Source organism: Chanos chanos, chromosome 13, assembly GCF_902362185.1.
Source record: "Chanos chanos chromosome 13, fChaCha1.1, whole genome shotgun sequence".
Classification (NCBI taxonomy): Eukaryota; Metazoa; Chordata; class Actinopteri; order Gonorynchiformes; family Chanidae; genus Chanos; species Chanos chanos.
In genome coordinates, this window is record NC_044507.1 from 5436595 (window position 1) to 5458828 (window position 22234).

The window sequence follows — 22234 nt, forward strand, 5'->3', positions numbered from 1 at the left end:
CCTATCTATCTGACCGTTCCTACCAGGTCTCTTGGAGGGAATCGGTCTCCTCCCCCCGCCCTTTCCACACGGGAGTCCCACAAGGTTCGGTACTTGGTCCACTCCTCTTCTCTCTCTACACCAGATCACTTGGTCAAGTTATCTCCGCCCATGGTCTCTCTTACCACTGCTACACTGATGATACACAGCTCTTCTTCTTCTTCCCCCCCTCTGACTCTCAGGTTCAGCCTCGCATCACAGCCTGCTTAGCTGACATTGCCTCCTGGATGTCCACTAACCACCTCCAATTCAACCTGGAGAAAACGGAGCTTCTGTTTTTTCCCACAAAGAACTCAACAACGATTGACACTGCAATCACCATTGAGGGATCTGTGGTGTTCCCCACCACAGCAGCCAAAACCTTGGCGTAACCCTTGACAACCAGCTAATCTACTCCGGTCACATCGCGGCAGTCACTCAATTCTGCAGATTCTCCCTATACAATATCAGGAGAATTCGCCCATTCCTCACACAATAGGCGACCCAGCTCCTGGTCCAAGCGCTTGTCATCTCCTGCCTGGACTACTGCAACGTTCTACTTGCTGGCTTACCGACCTGCGCCATCAGGCCGCTCCAGCTCATGCAGAACGCCGCTGCACGCCTGGTCTTCGACCTCCCTAAGCACTCTCATGTCACTCCATTGCTTACTACACTCCACTGGCTCCCGGTAGCTGCCCGCATCCAATTCAAGACACTGGTACTGGCCTACCAGGCAACAAGAGGCTCCGCCCCATCATACCTTCAGTCCCTAATAACTCCGTATACCACTACTAGAACCCTCGGCTCTACGACCTCTGGTCAGCTGACGGTCCCCTCACTTCGGGAACCCGGCAGCCGCTCCTCCCGACCACGCCTCTTCTCCGCCATCGCCCCTCGGTGGTGGAACGACCTCCCTCATACAGTTAGGACTGCGGAATCCCTCACCATCTTCCGCAAGAAACTGAAAACCCACCTCTTCAGAACCCACCTATCCCCCAATGCCTAACCTCCCTTCCTTAATAAAAAAAAAAAAAAAACTTGTCTTGTATCTATGTTTGTCAAAGAATTCCAGGGGCACAATACGAAGGAGTAAATTGACGCTCAGTCTTTTTAGTGATGTCTGCTTATGAGGTATTAGGAATCCAACTGATGCACTGATTGTAAGTCGCTTTGGCTAAAAGCGTCTGCTAAATGCTAAATTGTAAATTGTAAATTGGAGTGCGAAAGACGTTTCAAGCCCATGTGTTGATCAGCTTGCAGTCAAACTGTAGCTTCTTTCTCTCAGCTGGCTGAAACCAGAGACTGAATAATTACACCTCAACAAGCTGCAACATATGGTAGGAACTCACCACCTAGAGGACATGTTATAAAACTGCAGGTTTTTGATGTTGGAGAACTTAATAAGGCACCCATGAATGATCTACGGCTACCACTTTATAGCAGGTACATCAGACAGCCATATGAACAAGGATGTGTTCAAATCAACTAAGGCATTTGTTCATATTAGTTATGAAAGTAAAAATGAATTTAACACGTAAACAGCGCTATAATGGAAATCAGTGCATTACATACTCACATTGTCCTGCTCTGTCTAAGGTACAATAAAAGACAGAGCTTGACATTTGCTAATGTGTCTGTGAATGGCTTTAAGTAACAAGAACAAAGGAAATTCATGCTGTAAAGTGTAACCATGATATTAAAAATGATAGCTCTGTAAAACCACCTACATTACATGCTGAAATGAAATCATCACTGTTAGAGAATGATATTAGAATACTTAAAATACTTAAATGCTATGAGAGCAAGTCTGTGAATTGAAATCAGAAGAGCGTGTGAGAGACAGAGAGAGACATACAGTAGTTCTGAAGATCCCACTGTTGGAAAATGACTTCATGTAAAAGCTGTAGCATGGCTGTTCCCATTTAGCGAAGGCTATAGCGACTGTATCAAAGGCATAGTTGCATAATTTTGTGGTACCTGCCTAAATACACAAATGGTGAAATAAACATAAACTGAATCTTGAATCCTTTCGAGTTCCACAGGGACACAAGGTAAACTCACATAAGGCATATGTTTGCTTAAGGTGAAGATGAATATGATATTTATGTCACTTCACTGGACCTGAGCACCAAACAGGTGTATTATTTTTCTCCGTGGGAGCCTGTTAAGTTGAACTCAATGGCAGGCGAACTTTCTAGTGCACACATACGATGATTCACTGGACAGGAGCTAAGAACAAGTGGACTTCACTGGGTGCAAATAAGCACTTTTTGAGGAGAGTTATAGAGGAAAACCAAGAATTACAAAGATATTGAAGACACCAGATGCTCAGTGAACAAGGTCCACGAGAAAGCAAAGCAGAGAATACAAGCATTATCTATCGGACAGTAGGCTTATCTGTTAAACTCCAAGACTGAGCACAGACTAAAGGAGAACACAGGGTTTAAATAATATGAATAAGGAGCAGCAGGTGAGTACAATAAACCTATTACTGGGTTATAATTAACAGCACAACGTGAAAGAGTTTAACTCTTGCTCAAGGTCCCCCTCTAGTGGCCAGATTCAATATCTGTCCATTTTAATCCGATATTCAACACATATTCTGCTCATACTCACAGAAGCCGCACACATTCTCTCAATGCATAACCATCTCTACACATACTCATATATACTAAACACATACTCATACATACTAAACACATATACAACACATACTCACTGTTTACAAATTCTCAGTGTTTACTGATAAACACTCAATCCATTCCTTTTTCTGCTCCCTAGATCACTATAGCTTTTCTCTCAAAACCAAATGAATCAGATTTGAATAGCTGAAAGCAAAGACAAACTTAAATGCTTGCTTAAATTTGACACACTAATACATTTTTTTAAGTATGACACTGGTCGCGGAAGATTATTAGTGCATCATCTACAATTTACAATTTACAACATCTGTATGCTGTGCTTAAATTTCGACTGTAAGGATTACACTTTATACACTGAGTACTGAGTAGCATAGACTCTCCATAATGGATATTTCAGAACAGTTCACTGTTTATTTCGTAGTTGAGCGGCTGGCTCTGGCAGCATATCTTAATATGCAATGCATGTTTATGCATTTACTCCATGTGCATCATGTTTCTCTCTCTCTCTCTCTCTCTCACACACACACACACACATTCTCGCTCAGGCATGACTGTATTTTGCAATTATAGAAAATGAACGTTGTCATAGACAAATAAAAAGAACTGTTCAGAAAATATGTGTCCAAATAGAAGTCTCTCTCTCTTTCTCCCTCTCTCTCTCTCTCTCTCTTCCTCTCCCTCTCTCTCTTTCTCCCTCTCTCTCTCTCTCTCTTCCTCTCCCTCTCTCTCTCTCCCTCTCTCCCCGAAAACAGGCTTGAACTTGCCATACTGAACAACATGACTTTGTCATAGACTCTCCAAAATGAACATTTTATTGCAATTCACTGTTTATTTCATATTTATTCTCTTCATATCTCAACATGCAATGCTTGTCATGTGGTCATTTCATGTCTGTATGCTGTTTCACCCTAATAAACTGGCTGATGAAGCATGAATTTGCACATCTGTGTAATTAGCAGAAAAGAGAAATTTACACAATTTACACAATGACGAAACAATTATTCTCAGCCTTTTTTTTTGTTTTGTTGTATAGAAGTATTTGGCTATACAGTTAAGGCTAACCAAATCAGCATAAATTGCACTTATTTTTTAAAAAGTGTACACAGTGTAGAAATGCATTTGGCAAGAATATGCGCCATGTTAGATGGTTGTGTTAATCCTTTTGGGGAACATTTTTTAGTGAAAAATACTATGTATACCGATTTCATTTGTTATATGTATAGAGCAGAATTTAACAAATAAATATTTCATTGATTTGGTACTGTGTACACATACTGTACTTTCTTTTCTGCAATGGCTTCAGTCTAGTTGCATCTAGTTTGATTTGGACTTTGTTTCTTATCTGAACCTGTAGATCATGTTTTTCCTGTTAATCTACATTTTTGTTGGAATGAACCACTCCTCAAGACAAGACTCAAAAGTACAGAGACGCGGAAATTATTTTCACTTGCAGTAAGTACTACAACTGAAATCTTCAACATATTTACCAAATACAATTTTAAAGAAAAAATAATATGATCACCATGACACAGAATGGAGGACTCAGTAAGTGTTACGTTGAATTGACTGTGTTTCACTGTATGATATGACAGCTTAAGGGAGTATCATGTTTAGCTCTTAATGCAGCTTTCAGAATGTAAAGTTACTGTTTACTGATCATGTCTGTCCTGAATTTTAGAACAGGTTTTTTGTTTTTTTGTTTTTTAAAAAAGTGGTCTTTTAGGTAGAACATTTTATGTTATAGCCTACCTCATTCAGATTTAATAAGTCTTACTTTTAAATGTACTTATGCTATCTAGGGATTATGCCAACAACACTAGAAATGGTTTTCCATCACCGGACTTTTACCTTCGTCATACTTATTTTAAATTTCATTCGTAAATGACACTTATTGTAACTTAAGAGGAACTTAAATAATGTCCCTCACAGTGGACATGTTTTGGCCCTTCCCTGACGATCAGTTACCTTTCACACAGAAAATGAAACCCAACTGAGTTTCTCTCAAGAACATGTGTATCCATATATATAAGGGTATGAGTGTGTTTAAGTATATGTGTGTATATGTGTGTGTATGTATGTATGTGCATGTGCGTGCGTGCGTGTGTGTGTGCATGTGTGTGTATTGTTTGTGATGCTTTAAGAAAACACCATTTGCCAGTAACTATTCACCTCTAAAATAACAAGAAGGCCAAATCATGCTTACATGATAATATTTGTAGGATCCTACTGGCTAACTGAGTATGCAGAAGCTAGCCTGTGATTTGGACTGATAATCTTGTTTATTTTGAATGTTTTAGTGTCCGTTCCTTGTTTATTTTGATTTGTACACCATTGTAAGTCTATACATGTTGTCAAATAACTTTCTCATTTTGACCTGTTGACAGTGTTCAGCATAAGAGATCACAATCATACGTACCTAAGAGTCCATGAGCAGTGACCATTCAAAGAAAGAGGAGCTACATTAACTAAAAAGGTAAAACAGCTGAACAAAGTAAAAAAAAAAAAGAAAAAAAAACTGGGCCTGCAATAATTGTCTCACATTTCTTTGAACTCACTATAATACAGATTACTTCAAAGACTTTACCACCTTCACATCTTTAATCAAAAATCCAAAAAGTAGTCATCTCTCTGTGTGATGTATGTGTAATGTATTGTGTTTGCTGCTGTTTGATTATTTTATCCAGAGCTTCAGTGAAACCCATGCTCTGTGCCTGAGGAGAGGACACTATCTCTACAATGAGTCTCTGTAAAGACTGCGAGACCATGGGATCAGGCCCCGAAACCCACATCTCCACACAATATGACACTAACAGGTAAGATGATGAAGCGTGCACTGTGTGTGTGTGTGTGTGTGTGTGTGTGTGTGTGTGTGTGTGCGTGCGCGTGCATGCATGCACGTGTTTCTTTAAGAGTGTGTCAAATGCATATTGATGGAAACGATGACTGATCATCTCTTACCTGTGTGTACTAATTACTCCCAAGCTCAAGTTTCTACTGTATATCTATGAAAAGGATTCAAGTGTGAAGATCTAAGAAATTTGACTGATTGTTGTTTATTGCCATGCGCAGATTTTAAATAGAGTAATTAAAATTAATCTCTCACTATGTGCTGATGACAGTTTTCAGCAAGAGAGATCAGACTCACCTAAACCCAGTGATCTGTCCATGAAGAGTGATCATTCACAAAACGGGGACCTACCTAACTTCAGAGGTTCAAAAACAGAGAACACACCGCTTTTCGAAGAATCCAGTCCATCAGAGCAAGAGATAACAAGATGGTAAATACTAACTGCCTCTTAGTTGTGTTTTATAAGTACAAAGAGTGAGAGAGTTTTATGAGAATGATTGAGAATGAATGAGACCATATTTTTAATGCAATACAAAAATGCTCAGTAACAAAACACCAGATTATACATGTATCATCTCTTACTTCTCAGTGTTCTTCTTATCATTATGTTTTTTCCTATTATTCATATTATGTTTATATTTCTCCTCAAATTTAAAGAATTTACCTCGCAGTATTTTTACTTTGTCAAATGTGCACACGCACGCACACACACACACACACAGACATAAAAATTTTTCACTAATGTGGTCTCATAGTGATAGCTTTTCTGAGGTGGAGATTCCCAGTGTTCAATCTGGACCTCCGAAAGACGTGGCCTCCATTTTACAGGTGTGCTCCTCTTCTTAACCATTTCATATTAATGCCGACATCTAAAATCTTAGTTTTGAAAACAATTTACCAACCAAACATGATCAGAATAGGATTAATACACCTTGGGTTTTAAATATCGGCCCTTTTTTGTTTAAATAATTTAGATAATTAATTTAAATAATTTAGACTTTAACAAAAAAGCTGTAACATCAAAATGGAAAGCCTTTACTCTCCTGCATTGGAAACTAGTTGTATCATAGCATAGACTAGTTTTATGAGGAATTCACCTTCACAAATAAGTATAAAGGGGGTAAAATAAACAGACAGACAGACAGATCAGTATGTGCTTTGCCAATGTACAGCATGAAAGTCTCTTGATTTGTTTTAATCTTGACTGTTTTGTAACAATGTTAAACGTGTTCCATCTCTGCATTTCAGAAACTTGAGAAAAAGATAATCACCTTGGTAGAGACAGAGCTGAAGAGATTCTGGAACATCCCAAGTCATTCAGAATACTCTGAGAGTGGCTCTTTGAATGAAAAAGAACAGAGCAGTGTCAGAGAAGGAGTCCTGAAGATCACATTGAGTGTCCTGAGGAGCATGAACCAGCATGGTCTTGCTGACACACTGGAGAAAAGTAAGAGTGATAGGAAATTTAATGGTTTCATTAACTGAACATTTTGTTTAAAAATTTCATGAATGATAAGAATTTTGTGAGGAAGTGAACAGTGAACCAGTCAGTACACCTAATGCTGTCCATAATATATTTTAATGAAGATTTTCATCTCTCTGTCAGATGAACAGTTTGCGAGTTGTCAACACATTCTCAAATCAAATTTGAAAAACAAATGTCAGTGTGTGTTTGAGGGCATAGCAAAACAAGGAAACCCCACAATCCTAAATAAGATCTACACAGAGCTCTACATCACAGAGGGTGGAAGTGGAGAGGTCAACAATGAACATGAGGTCAGACAGATTGAGACAGCATCAAGGAGACCAGAAACACCAGAGACAACAATACAATGCAATGACATCTTTAAGCCCTTACCTGGACAAGACAAACCCATCAGAACTGTGCTGACAAAAGGAGTTGCTGGCATTGGAAAAACAATCTCTGTTCAGAAATTTGTACTTGATTGGGCAGAAGGAAAAGCAAATCAAGATGTCCACTTCATATTTCCACTTCCATTTCGAGAGCTTAACTCAGTGAAAGAGAGCAAACTTAGTTTGAATGACATTCTTAAAAGGTTTTACCCAGAGACAAATGAACTAGTGCTTCTAAGCAGTCACAAATATAAAATAGTGTTCATCTTTGATGGTCTGGATGAGTGTCGACTACCTCTGGATTTCCACAACAATGAAAGCTGGTCTGATGTAACAGACCCAGCGTCTGTAGATGTTCTATTGACAAACCTCATTAAGGGGAATCTGCTTCCCTCCGCTCTCCTCTGGATAACTACCCGACCAGCAGCAGCATACAAAATGCCTCTGGATTGTATTGACCAGGTGACAGAGATACAAGGGTTCAATGATTCTCAGAAAGAAGAGTACTTCAGCAAGAGAATCAGTGATCAGAACCTGGCCAATACAATCATCACCCACATCAAGTCAACAAGGAGCCTCTACATCATGTGCCACATTCCAGTCTTCTGCTGGATTTCAGCCACTGTTTTAGAGAAAATATTGGATGAAGCAGAGAGTGGACAGATCCCAAAGACTCTGACACAAATGTATACCCACTTTCTGATATTTCAGACCAAACAGAGGAATCATAAATATGACAGGTCTTGTCAAATCAATCCACAATGGAATAAAGACAGTGTTATGTTGCTGGGGAAGCTGGCATTTCAGCAGTTAAAGAAGGGCAATTTAATCTTCTATGAAAATGATCTGAAGGAGTGTGGCATTGATATAACTGATGCTTCAGTCTACTCGGGTGTGTTCACGCAGATCTTTAGGGAGGAGTCAGGTCTGCACAAGGAGACTGTGTACAGCTTTGTGCACTTGAGCATTCAAGAGTTTCTTGCAGCTTTATATGTGTTCCTGATGTTCATCAATGATGATAAAAATGTCCTCTGTTTTGAGGAATCAGCAAAGACAAACCTTAAATTGCAATTCAGAAAAAATACTATGCCCCGCCTACTCAAAATTGCAGTGGACAAAGCTTTAACAAGTGAGGGTGGATACCTGGATCTTTTTCTCCGTTTCCTTCTTGGTCTCTCTCTGCAGTCGAATCAGATTCTCTTACGAGGTCTCCTAACACAAAGACACAGAAAACCTTACAACAAAGAGGACACAATCAAGTACATCAAAGAGAAATTCAGTGAGAACCTTGCCTTAGAGAGATCTATCAATCTGTTCTACTGTCTGAATGAACTCAACGATAGTTCTTTGGTTGAGCAGATACAAAGTTACCTGCAGACAGGTCCTCTCTCCACTGCTGAGCTCTCCCCTGCACAGTGGTCAGCTTTGGTCTTTGTGTTACTGACATCAGATGAGGAGCTGGATGTGTTTGACTTACAGAAGTTCATCAGATCAGATGAAGGCCTACTGAGGCTCCTGCCAGTGGTCAAAGCTTCCAGAATAACTTTGTAAGTTCTCAGACACATGTTCGGAAAGCATTGCATGTTTTGTTTCCCACAAAAAGACAAAAAGTGGCAAAGCTTAGCAGAATTCATTTTATAATTATTTTATATTACTTAAAATGTATAGGCTTCTTTAGGGTTGGGCCGATGGACGATGGCATGACAATTATCACAATGTTGACCCCAGCGTCGTAAATCAGGGGGCAAAATTTTATTTGTATTGAAAAACTGAGGATTAAAACATACCTACAGAGTAAACTCCTCCATTCTCTGCTATACCTGTCTTAAACAAATAATTCCTAATGCTTATATTGTTCCTAAGCTTTTTTACCCTGTCTCGCCCTGTACATTTAACTGAGAATATTTCACGTTTAGGAAAATTATAATCAATGAATTATTAATATTGTAATGACTAGAGAAAACTCTTGCCGATTTATTGTCACATCCTGGCTGTTATAATCCTAATTTTCCGCATTCTATCTGTAGCGGCCCTAGTTTAGGCTAATTATTTGGCTGGACGTCAGCGACTTCAAATAATTATTTACTTTTTTTCTGATTAGGTAATGCTGTAACAGCCATAAAAGACAAATAAAATGTTACTGTAAAGCGTAATAAGTTGCTCCCAATCATACCTTTATCAATTATAGTGCCTGTACAGGAGTAGCCGATGAGACACCCCCCCCCCCCCCAATGTCATCGTCCATCGTGATGTTTCACTATAGACATCGTCATATGCCAATACAGTACACATCGCCCAACCCTAGGTCTCACATGCTTGGGAGCACATTTCTACTGCTTTAGTATTTGTATTTACTGTAAGGGAGTGCTGATTTGTGTTTAAAGTGCTGGTCTCTGACATGAAATCGTGTTTTTTTCTTTCTCAGGCTCCGTAAGTGTAACCTCACTGAAAAGAGCTGTGCAGTGCTGGCATCAGTTCTGGACTCAGAGACTTCCAGCCTGAGAGAACTTGATGTGAGTTACAATCAACTGAAGGACTCAGGAGTGGATCTGCTCTGTGCTGGACTGAAGAATCCACACTGTAAACTGGAGAGTCTGAGGTATAGTACAGTCTTCTCTGTGACGGTTGCATGTGTCTTGAGTGGCTCACTCATAAAGTATGTCCAGTGTATGCTGTAATATTTAATGTCTGTAAGGATGTTAATGTGGAGACTAAAATAAGAGAGGGTATCTCTATTTGTGGTTTTGTGACGCAGACTGCAGACACGTAACCGAGTGCCCTATTTGTGAGAAAATACAGGAAAAAATAATGTATCACACTGCAAATGTTATAACGATGAAATAGATTTTTTTTTTTTTTTATATATATATTTCAATTTTGAAAGAGCACATCTCATATGATGCCTTGCATTTACAGAGAGAAAGAATTATTCAAATAATTCTTAAATATAATAAGAATTATTTAAAAATTCCTCTATACCCCAAAACACCACCACAAAAATCACATTGAACAATTTACCAAACTGATGTAGCACTCTGAAGTTCTATATGATTTTCTGAGTGTCACTACAGCCTTCCACATTTCTACGGGGAGAGATGAAGTTAGATATCACCAGATTTCCCTCTTGCAAACTCACAAACAGACAAAGAGTAAATCATTTTAAGGACAGTAGCTGCGTTAATACAGTATACTGTGAATGCAGTTTAAAACACATTTAATGTTGTTTTATCACATGCAGTGTTACTTCCTGAACTCTGAGTGTATAAATGAATCTCCCTACAGGCTGTCATACTGCAGTATAACAGAGAACAGTTGCTCTGCTCTGGCTTCAGCTCTGGGATCTAACCCTTTCCACCTGAGAGAACTGGATCTGAGCTTCAACAAAACAGGAGATACTGGAGTGATACTCCTCTCTGCTGTACTAAAGGATCCACGCTGTAAACTAGAGACACTCAGGTCAGCACTGCTTTGACAACAGAATTTTATTTTGATAATTTCGTACAATGTAATAACTTAAAAAGGACACCCCTCACGTATATGTGTTTGTAAATGGTGCACATGTGTATTGTTCCATATGTAATTCTAAAACAGTCATATGATAAGATAGACTCAGAGTATGCACCCCTTCTGTGTCGTGGTGGAACTGTTCTCTTATTATAATCAAAGGATTAGAAATACATCCCAGACATCTATGGATGTCATACAGTTTGACAAGATAACAATGTTAAGATGAACAGCTGGAAATAAAAGAAACTCTGAAGTTTGTATCAGACATTCAGGGTGTGTGCAGTAGGCAATTTGTTATTTTTTACCAGGGTTGATGGCCTAATGGCCAACAGGGGAGATGGCCCAGTGGTTAGTGACACCTCTCTATTGAGTATACAGGGGGATGGCAGGTTAGCAAAGGGCAAACATTTTGATAACATTGCTAACAGAAAAAGTGAATTCATTGAATTGCTTTGATGCCCTGACAATGCCCTCCATCTCTCTCTGTAGGCTGTCCTGCTGCAGTATATCAGAAGACAGTTGTGCTGCTCTGGCATTAGCTCTGAGGGCGAATCCATCACACCTGAGAGAACTGGACCTGAGTGAAAATAAACCAGGAATCACAGGTGTGGATCTGCTTTCTGCTCTTCTGGAGGATCCACAGTGTAAGCTGGAAAAATTGAGGTCAGTACTATTATGTGTCCTGAATATCACGTTTATCTTTGCATTTGTATAATGTAACCACTTAATAAAAACAAATTCTTACACTCATATATTTATAACATGTAATTATAAAAGTGTCATTATGCAATTACCCCAATTTTAGAGTAACATGATCAGAAATATCACTAACAAGACTAATGAAATAACATTGAAATAACATCCGGAAACATGATCATCTCGAAAGCATTATTTCAGATACTTTGATATGTGTGCACACATGTCTGAGTTGAGACTATCAGTGGTGGAAAAAGTACATGAATCCAAGCAAGGACAACCCTAATAGAATATTCCTCCTGTAAAAGACCCACACTGAAATGTTCTCTGGAGTGAAAGTGACAGAGTACTTGCTTTGAAACAACCTTGAGAATCAGGAGTCATGCTTAGGAGATCACTTCCTCCTGAAGATGTTTTGCACTCACTGATCTGTGAGTTGCTTTGGATAAAAACGTCTGTCAAGTGAATAAATGCAAATGTTATCATTTTGTCATACTTCTGTAATTGGCTGTATTTGCTGCTTGCTGAATTAAACTCCGGGTCTTAAGTGAGAAAGCTGTAATGCCAAAGACTGGTCAAATTGAACCCGCTAATAAATAAGCTCAGTTTGGTACAGACATCAACGTCCCTCTTTATGGGTAGTCATGGAAAGTCAACTTCTCATAGAGTACTAACCATCAAGTACTAACCCATAATATCCCTAACCCCTTCTTTCTCTGCAGTGTATGTGATTGCAGTATAACAGAGGAAGGCTGTGCTGCCCTGGCTTCAGCTATAAGACTGAATCCTACACACCTGAGGGAACTGGATTTGAGCTGGAACAAAACAGGAGACATAGGAATGAAGCTGCTCTCTGCTGTGTTGAAGGATCCAGACTCTAAACTGGAGACTCTGAAGTGAGGGACATATGAAATGATTAGGCAATATAGAAACAGCAGGTCACACAAAACCCAAATGTGACAATATCTATTAACAGTATAGTGGCACTTATGGTGCATGTTATATACTATAGTTGAAATTTAGAATTTGTCGGTGCATAAAGTAATTTGGACATCTATGATCTTATTAATGCAGTATACTGTTAATTCAAGTTGACACCTTTATAATGAATATGTATATATAAATATATATATATATATATAGAGAGAGAGAGAGAGAGAGAGAGAGAATATATATATTCTCTCTCTCTCTCTATATATATATATATATATATATTTTTTTTTTATTCTGTAGCTGTGTAAGTTTTTAACTTTATGAAACTGTAAAGTAATAAGGATAATGGAACTACATGACCAATCTCTGTCACACAATGAGTCAGTTTCTCTTTATTTCATTGTGCAGATCAGTCACCATTGAGATTGAAACAGAATTTGAGATTTAATAGCTTTCTTCTGTTACTGTCTTGTGTGGACTATTTACAAACTCTCTCTCTCTCTCTCTCTCTCTCTCTCTCTCTCTCTCTCTCTCTCTCTCTCTCTCTCTCTCTCTAGGTTGCAGTATTGCAGCATCACAGCAGAGGGTTGTGCTTCCCTGGTATCAGCTTTAAAATCAAGCCCCTCAACTCTAAAAACTCTTTTTTTGTCCGGGAATGAACTTGGGGTCTTCGGAGAGGAGAACCTCAGAGTTCTCAATGAGGATCCAGGCTGTCAGCTGGAGACACTGAAGTGAGTATCAGTTCATCTAAAATATGGTGAAAATGATTCTTTAAACATGCATATATGGATGGGTTTTGTAAGAAGAGAGAAAATAAAACATAAAAAACTACCAGCACGTGTGAATATAGAAAATCTTGTGTTCTAATTTCCCTACACAATTACGCATTAAGTGCTTAAGGCACTGTGTATACATCTGTTTCACAATAATAGAATCCTCTGTTCAACAAAATAATGTCATCAACAAACCACATTGTTTAACACTGTCATCACAGACAAGAATATGGAATATGAGATATCAGATAATGACAACAGTGAGAATGATGACGACAGGAGTGATGACAATAATGACAGTGATGATGATGGTGATCATGATCATCCTCATTATTATTTGCCAAATAGTGTTATACTCTTTCTCACAGGCTATAAGTTTTCCAGCTCTCTCTGTACCAGTGACATGACTGAAGAGGATAGGTGGGTTGAGATCACTACATATGGAGCTAAAGACTGATGGTTCAGAGAGAGAGAGGATGTTGACTGAGGCTGGTTTCAACAGGAAAGGACAGGGAAGTTCCATCGCACAGTTAACTCATATTCACACAAACATGAATGAAAAACAGAAAATTACTGATCCAGTAATTTACATAAGCATACCTGCTGTGTGATATTTTGTGTCAGTATTTAAAATGATTTAAAATAAACGTTACATGATGTGTTCATCAAGTGCTTCCCAGCCGGACCTGTTTCAGCCCTCTTCTGACCTCTGCTGGCTGCACCTTTTACTACAACCCAGACAGATATCGAAATTGAGACCCTCGTAGCTACAGCTGACTCCCCTGTCTTTCAAACAATCTGCCTAAGTTATAACCTTGCTTGTTTTGATTGTTTTTATACATTTTACTTTAAGAGATTTTTTCTCTCTAAAAAAAAAAAGGTTTTCTTTTTCTGTAATTTTCCTGTAAAACTGTGTGAAGACACTGAAGCACAGACTGGATCCCCTTACCTGAGCCACACTGTATTCACAGTTTTCTCTCTTTATTTTGTAGTTGCTGTTGTTATTTACTTTGTTTTGTTCTTGTTCAGCAGTTATATTTTGGTTTGTTTGTTGTATTTATTAAGATTTTACTCATGGCCTGTATACTTGTATGGATTTTGTACTGTTATTTATAGTTGCTGAGTCTTTGTAATTTATATAACTGCTCACGGAGCTGTTTGTCTATTTTCTGTGCCGTGTTCTTCCTCTATCTTTCAGAATCAGCCATAGAACTTTACGAACAAACAAGCAGAAAGTAAATAAAGAACTCTTGGGCAGGGATTTAAAATTTAAAATCATGTATTGCTGATTGCTGACAGGGCAACTGTATATGAATTACATCTAATAGATCTGCAAGAGACATGGTCCCTTTAAAGAAAATGAGTTTACACATGTTACATTTTAGGGCATTTATTACTACGGTTGTTTATTATACTGGATTAAAATAAAGTCCCTTACTTTATTTCAATGAATGCACAATCAATTTTATCAATTTTAGAAACAGACAACTATTATTATTATACAGTGAAGAGATGAGATATACACACACGCGTGTGCACACACAACCGCACGCGCACACACACACACACACACACACACACACACACACACACACGCGCGCGCACACACACGCATGTACACACGCAAGCACCCACACACTAAGCTCCACCTCCTCTTCTGCAAAGTATTTCTTGTGTAAACAAGAAAGTGAAAGTAAGATAAAGAGAGCTGGAGAAGAAATTTCTACTTTCAGACAACAATAGGTAAGTCTACAATGACACAATGAGTCTAATGGGCACTGCAGAACTGTGTGATGAGTGGACAAATTGCTATTTTTCTGTAGGCTATAATGCAACACACTCTACATTCTCAAAACCCTTTCATGAAAAGTTCAAAATGGTGTGTGTGTGTGTGTGCGCGCGCGTGTGTGTGTGTGTGTGTGTGTGTGTGTGCGTGCGCGCGCGCGTGTGCACTTCAGGCAGACTGTATGTATGAAAGACGCTACATAAATAGAAATTCTAGTTTGAAGAGTTTGAATTTTTAGCTGTAGTGGACAGTGATGTGCAGAGATTTTGTGTTCCGATCACCATGTAGTTGCTGTAAAAATTAATATTTTCTCTTTTAAAATTGAAATGTTATTGACATGTTAACATATAAATAATGCAATGGAGCACCATGAAAGATGATTTTGAAAATCTAAAACAGTCAGGGGAATTTGGAGAGAGGGACAGGGGCCAGGATAAGGTCCCGTTTAGATACCATAAGGGAAATGGACACACCCATCTCATTTTTTCTTCTATTTACAACATCCAGCTGCAAAAACAAATGCCTCACTCCTATCTCGCTCATCAGAGGCTGACCTCTCACTTGGATAAAATGATTCTGCATGTAGTGAAACTCTATTCAACTCTCTATAGAGCCATAGACAATGAGTCTAGTTATAGAAAACAGCTCCTTCAAAGACTCCCTCAACCAGAGAGAGGTTTTATCCTCAAACTCTTAACAATGGATTTAGAACTGTATTCTGAGACGTTTTTTAGCTTACTGCCGCTGTTTTGTCAAGGTGTTATGCTAACTCTATTGCCAAATCAGGAGACTTAGCTCTTTTGAAAAATTTGAGACTTGTAGCATCATGTGCAAAATAAAAAGTTATTTCAAAGTTATTTCAAAATATATGGGAGAGGTTTTATTTAGACTATTGCACCCATTGTATTTGTAAAAGGATACGTTTAAAGGTTGTTTCAGGATGTTTACATCCATTTACACAGAAAAAATTATGAACTGGGAAAACTAAAAAGAACTGTTTAGTAAATGTGTCCAAATGGAAGTCTCTCTCTCTCTCCCTCTCTCTCTCTCTCTCTCTCTCTCTCTCTCTCTTTCTCTCTCCCTCTCTCTCTCCCCAGAAACAGGCTTGGATTTGCCATACTGAACAACATGACTTTGTCACAGACTCTCCAACATCAACATTTCACTAGAGTTCACTATTTATTTCATATTTATTCCCTTCATATCTTAGCATGCAATGCTTGTCATGTTCTCGTTTCATGTCTCTCATATTCTATGTCTACAAAATAAACGAGGTGATAAAGCATGAATTTGCACATCTGTGTAATGGGGAGAAAGGTGACAGGCATATGGAGCATAATGTAATGACCACAATAGTCAGATTTGTGTCAGACCTGTAGTTCCTGTTAGATGTCCAAAAGAACGAGCTTGCACATGCGCTTGTGTCTATATATATATGCATACAGAACCACGCATGCACACACACGCATTCACACACACAGTCTGAAGTTCAATCAGTAACCTGGTAGGCAGCGTGAACATCAACAGTAAACGCAAAGTGAAAGGAGAAGTCCTGTGATCTCTCATTCATTTCTATTTTGTCTAAAACTACAGAAATAATGAGTTCAAAAAGTGCTCAGACCAGTAAAGTGAAGCTGAATGATGGCAGATTTATGCCACTGCTGGGACTGGGAACATGGGGAGCAGAGGTATGTGTAGTCTTTTATTCTTTTCTCCTTTTTGACATATGCTCTGATTCCAAACATAGTCCACTGATCTCAGTTCAGCTTACACTAGTATATTTCACCTTTAAAATGCAACTGCTTCATGTTACATATTGAAGTGGATTCGTTGTTATTATAATCGATTTTGGCAATGTTTTATATTGTAATTACGTAGAGATTTTTTTTATTTGAAACAGGGCTCCTCGGGATCATGTAAAGCAGCGGTTGAAGCAGCAATTGATGCCGGATACCGTCACATCGACACGGCATACGCTTACCGCAACGAAAGCGAAGTAGGAAAAGCTATTAACGGCAAAATTCAACAAGGCGTCATTCGACGCGAGGATATATTTGTCGTCACCAAGGTGAGATGTGAAATATATACCTATCAGCATGAGTATTCAGGACACCCAGTGGGTGGCTTCATTAGCTTCCCAGCCTTCTAACTAATGAACGGTCTCTGTGTGCAGCTGTGGCTCACACAGTTACGTCAGCATATACACTCAGTGGCCAGTTTATTAGGCATACCACCCAAAAATGTTAATGTTCTTACAAACTGTCGCTTGCTGCATGAATTGGGGTCCCTCTCAGTGCTGACTGTGCCAGATTTGTGCGCCCAACAAACTGGCCATGGCACATCGCTGTGGTGGTTCCGAAGTGTTATTATGGATATTTTAAATATATATCCCATGCAGTATCTTTGCCTAGAGAATTTTCCTAGGGTCTTTGGAGCCATGTATTGACTATGCTTATCCAGTGACTAGCTTTCATAGAGATTGTGTTTGTCCAATGAGTATCCTTTATAATGGCTTTGTTTATCAAATGTGTGGCCATTTTACTTTCTGCATGAGCACTGGATTAATGAATGTTCTCCTCATGTAGCTGTTTCCGACTCACTTTGCCCCTGAGGACATCCCTAAATGCTTCAATAAATCTTTCAGTGATCTTCAGTTAGGCTACATTGACCTGTATCTGATACACTCCCCCATGGGGCTTCAGGTAATACACACACACACACACACACACACACACACACACTCATTTACAGTACAGTACCTTTGCTGAGGATGACATTATTAATGTTATTCTTGTGTGAATGTGACTGTCAAGGACACAAAACCACTGTTTTAATACATGCAAAAGCACATTTTTATCATCACTGATTTCGTATGAAAATGTTTTGAATTGCATTACTTTCTTTACCTTTGTGAACAGAAAGTGGGAGATGAACTCTTCCCAATGAAAGATGGAAAATTACTCACCAATGAAACTGATTACGTTGATGTGTGGAAGGTAAAGGAAATTTTGACAATCTGTTAATTCCATTCCAACTGTAGAGTTTAAGGTTCTATACAAATATTGATCAGGGCAACTGTGTTTGAATGTGAGCTGATAATCAGTAAATTTGCAAGAATTCCACTGTTTAAACTATTGTGAAAAACTGAGAGGAATATTCTAGTCTTAGTTTGAGCGTTCAGGGAGCGTCGTGTAAATGGTGAATGGTTCTGTTAATAGAGTGCCGTGTGTTTTACAGGGGATGGAGGCTCTGAAGGCTTCAGGGAAAGTGAAGAGTATCGGTGTGTCCAACTTCAATGTCCAACAACTGGAGAGACTCCTGTCTGTGGCCAAGGTCCCACCAGCAGTCAACCAGGTTCTGCACAGCATTACCATAGTGCAAATCTAAACAAATGATGGCAAATTGTGCTGACTCATTCTGACTGTTGTGACTTTTCACCTCCTTAGTCAGTGACCGAGGACTGCATACTTATATAACATGAAATACGATACTTAAAAACTCAGAGCGGCAGCATATGTCTGACTATGTGAGGTAGTAATTTAATGTTATTTAGCAATGGAGTGACATAGAAATGATAATATCCTCTTAATGTCCTGTTCTTACATCATCTTCACATTTTTACACATATGAATCAGAGAGCAGTGTCCTACTTGTTTGGCTGGTTAGGGTGGATTAAGTTTATAGGGCGGATTAAGTTTATAAAGTGGATTAATTTGACTAATTCTGGCACAGACATAGTCTCAACTCCTGCGCCACTGTTTCAGTTTTTTGTTTTTGAGTGTAAAGAGAACGGCTTGAGTCCGTCAGGTAAAAACTGCCTGAATGAACTGAATTAAAGAGCAATGCACTGATCTTAGAAAGAATTTAACCTCTCTCTGTCCTAACTTTGTGAGCAAATGAAACACACTGTTCACAGATCTTTCTCTGAGGTGATCTGAACAGTCTATGTCACTCTCTTACCTGAAGCATATATTTTTATGCATATAAAACAAAGAACCATGAGCGATATTGTTTATCTACCTTGATGAGGGAGGTATAGGGATTAAGGTGATAAATCAGTCTGACACAAATGGGGAACTAAATCGTGCACTTCTACTTCAATTTGTTTTCTCTGAGTATAAAGAAATATGCTTAATCACATGAGTGTCAATCAGGTGATTATATATAAAGAAAGTCAGTGGCTGCAGGGGTAATAAACCTGCCTCTTTATTTGCCCAAAGGAAAGCAAAAAATAATGACCTTGGAGACAGGTTCCCTCCCTCTGTCCTTGATCCATGAACAAATAAATAAACTGATCTCAGATCTGTACCTTAGGAGAATTGAACCTGCTCTGTCACTTTCTCCCAATCTTCTATCAGGTGGAACTCCACCCATACCTTGTCCAGGAAGATCTGATTAAGTACTGCAAGTCCAAGAACATTGTGCTCACTGCCTACAGCCCCTTTGGGTCTCCTGGAAGACCCAAAGAATTGTGAGTTCAGACAGAGATGATTTTCCATTCATTTGATTTCAATGTGATCACCTGCCCAACACTTTTCAAGCTCAGTCTCATTATTTTTACAACAGTTCATCAAACAGTCACTGCCTCCAAGTGAAATGTACCATTCCATGGAAAAATCAAAGTGAACTATTGAATTTCTGAAAATGTTCTCTACAACTCTTCTTCCTCAAATAGTCACCAAGGAGAAAAAGACCCTGAGAAACTGTTAGAGGATCCTGTTGTGCTCGAAATCGCCAAGAAACACGGTCGGACTCCCTCCCAAGTAAGACGACCGTCTCACAGCAGTGACAATAAAAAGAATGCCTGTCTTTTCATCTCTTTCTATCTCATTTTAAATGTGTGTATGTGTGTGTTTGTTTATTACAGGTTCTGTTGAGGTATCATGTGCAACAGGACATTGTAGTGATCCCAAAGAGTGTCACCCCCAGCCGTATCGTGGACAACTCAAAGGTGATGACTGTGTGCTCTATGAATGTCTCTCGGTCCAGAGAATGTCTCCATATCTTGACCTTTTGAGCTACTTATTGTACTGTAAACATTCAAATGTTTTCAGATATCTAAATCAGAGCCCAAGGTATGCCATGTTGAATGAAGTTAACATGACCAAATAGTAAGACACAAGAAAAACACCTTGATTAAGGATTCTGTGTAATCTATTTTGATTCCGTCCTTTATGTTAAACTGAAACAGCCCTGCCCCTGTTGTCAGTTTCATTCATTCAGATATTGATCAGCTCAGATTGGCTTTAAGAGGAGCATACTGCTCCAGCAGGTGAAAAATGTTTACAACACAGTGTCTAAAAAACAAAGACTTTAAGCCAGCAAAATATCTTCACAATAATGAATAAACAGATAGATAGATAGACAGACAGACATGGAAACAAACAAACTCATTACTAGTTGTTGAGAAGTGAGTATCTGCACAGTGTTGTTTGTATCTAACACTGTACCGTGAACTTTAGCACTCAGAAATGTAGGACTAGTATACAACACAGGACACAAAGACAAAAATGGACTGACTTATTGTAAATTTAAAAAGACCATCTCTGACTGCTCTCATTCAAACTTAAGTTTGTCTCAAATCGGCAGTCGCTTGGTTGATTAGACATCGTTCCCCAGGAAACACAAGCCAGTTGAATTACGCTGGTTATCATTCTTTTAACTTGTAATGATTACTGTATATCTTTATGGATTGCCTGTGCTATGCTGACCTGTTAACACTGCTTTGTTTGCAGATCTTTGATTTCTCTCTGTCTGAAGAGGACATGAAGAGGCTGAAGTCTCTGGACCGTGGTTGGAGGGCCTGCGACATGAAAATGTAAGATCTTAATCTTGACTTCCCTCTTCACACAACACTCACGTCTGAGCAACTCACACTCAGCCCTCAGTGCTGATGGTCTTCCTGATTTCTACTTGCTTCTAATAAGAGATAAATAAATATCGTGAGGTAAAGGAATTAGTAGAACTTTTAGGTTTCAGCGTCTGAGTTTGTCACCCATGTTTTACACTATCCTACCAAAAGTCTTGAGTCATCATTCATTTTAGTAGTTGTGACTGCAGTCAATGTAATGGTGTGTTGGCCAGTCTTTGAATCCGAATCACTACTTCACAAAGGACCTGCAGACATTTTGGAAAAACACATAATTAAAAAAATGTACTGAGATTGATAAAATGATGTGAATATGCATGCGGTGTTAACCGTGTATCTTTTGTCTTTTAACATTACAGCGCTCAGTCTCACCCATTCTACCCCTTCAAGTGAAAGACTCCAAGGACAGGACAGTTTTGACACAAGACAGCTGCTGTCCCCCACAGTGAAAAATCATCAGTACTCTTGATTATATTCAATAAAGAAATTAGAGATTCAGCCTAGTCATGAAATAACATGTGTAGCCCAGATAAATGTTACTTTTCGTACGTAACATGCAGTTTGTTTGCATATATCTACGAATGCTGTAATGCTGAACATTTGCTCTACTCTATGGCTCAGAAAACATTATGCACAGATATCAACTTCTGAATAATAAAAATATTTTCAAAATCATTTAGTTCATGATTCAATCTGGGGACATTACGATATACCGGCATTGACGATAACCATGATATTTAAAAGTGAAATATTGATATCGTGTTAATAATACACATATGATAATATCGTAAACTAGAGATGCCTTTCCACGAAAATGCAAATGTGATTGCACCGCAGCATCATCGAATCTTAACTGTAGAAATACTACATCTGTCCCCAGCTGAACTGTAGTCATGGAGCAAAAGACCATTGAATCCAGCTATCGACTGCCACTGTGTGCAATACGTCATTGTAGCACTAGAGATCTATAATTTTCCCATTCATTTTCAGTGGGAAAATAAAAACAAATTTAAATTAAATTAAATTAAATTAAATTAAATTTTAAAAAAAAAGTGAACTAATCAAACATACAGCAGTCAACAACCATAATATTCCTATTACAAGCTCTGTATTTTGCAAAGAACCAGTGATTCTCAGCCACAGGCAGTGGCGCACTGGCTACGTGAGTTTTTTTATCCAGCAGATCACAAACTTATATATATATACATTCAGCAATCAAATTTATAACTAGTTTAGTTTAGTTTAAGAGTTTAGTTTAAGAGTTTATTTGTCATATGTAGGTTAACACGGGGTCAACAGTACAATGAA

The 22234-nt window shown here is 38.7% G+C and overlaps 2 protein-coding genes across 2 annotated transcripts in view; both read left to right on the forward strand.

Moving 5' to 3' along the window:
• Positions 1 to 21598, forward strand: part of LOC115826341 (aldo-keto reductase family 1 member B7-like) — a 28861-nt gene extending 7263 nt beyond the window's left edge. The window contains exons 2-11 of the mRNA XM_030790142.1: positions 16653 to 16745; positions 16958 to 17125; positions 17643 to 17759; positions 17976 to 18053; positions 18295 to 18411; positions 19416 to 19528; positions 19733 to 19820; positions 19925 to 20008; positions 20793 to 20875; positions 21286 to 21598. Of these exons, the coding sequence (XP_030646002.1) occupies positions 16656 to 16745; positions 16958 to 17125; positions 17643 to 17759; positions 17976 to 18053; positions 18295 to 18411; positions 19416 to 19528; positions 19733 to 19820; positions 19925 to 20008; positions 20793 to 20875; positions 21286 to 21319 (972 nt within the window). The 5' untranslated portion in view covers positions 16653 to 16655 and the 3' untranslated portion in view covers positions 21320 to 21598. The remainder of the gene's footprint in view (positions 1 to 16652; positions 16746 to 16957; positions 17126 to 17642; positions 17760 to 17975; positions 18054 to 18294; positions 18412 to 19415; positions 19529 to 19732; positions 19821 to 19924; positions 20009 to 20792; positions 20876 to 21285) is intronic.
• Positions 5397 to 13233, forward strand: LOC115826671 (NACHT, LRR and PYD domains-containing protein 12-like). The gene is made up of 9 exons (XM_030790556.1): positions 5397 to 5473; positions 6270 to 6336; positions 6736 to 6955; positions 7115 to 8909; positions 9788 to 9961; positions 10645 to 10818; positions 11359 to 11532; positions 12288 to 12461; positions 13056 to 13233. The coding sequence occupies exons 1-9, from the start codon at positions 5397 to 5399 to the stop codon at positions 13231 to 13233; spliced, it is 3033 nt and encodes a 1010-aa protein (XP_030646416.1).
• Positions 21599 to 22234: the final 636 nt, after the last annotated feature.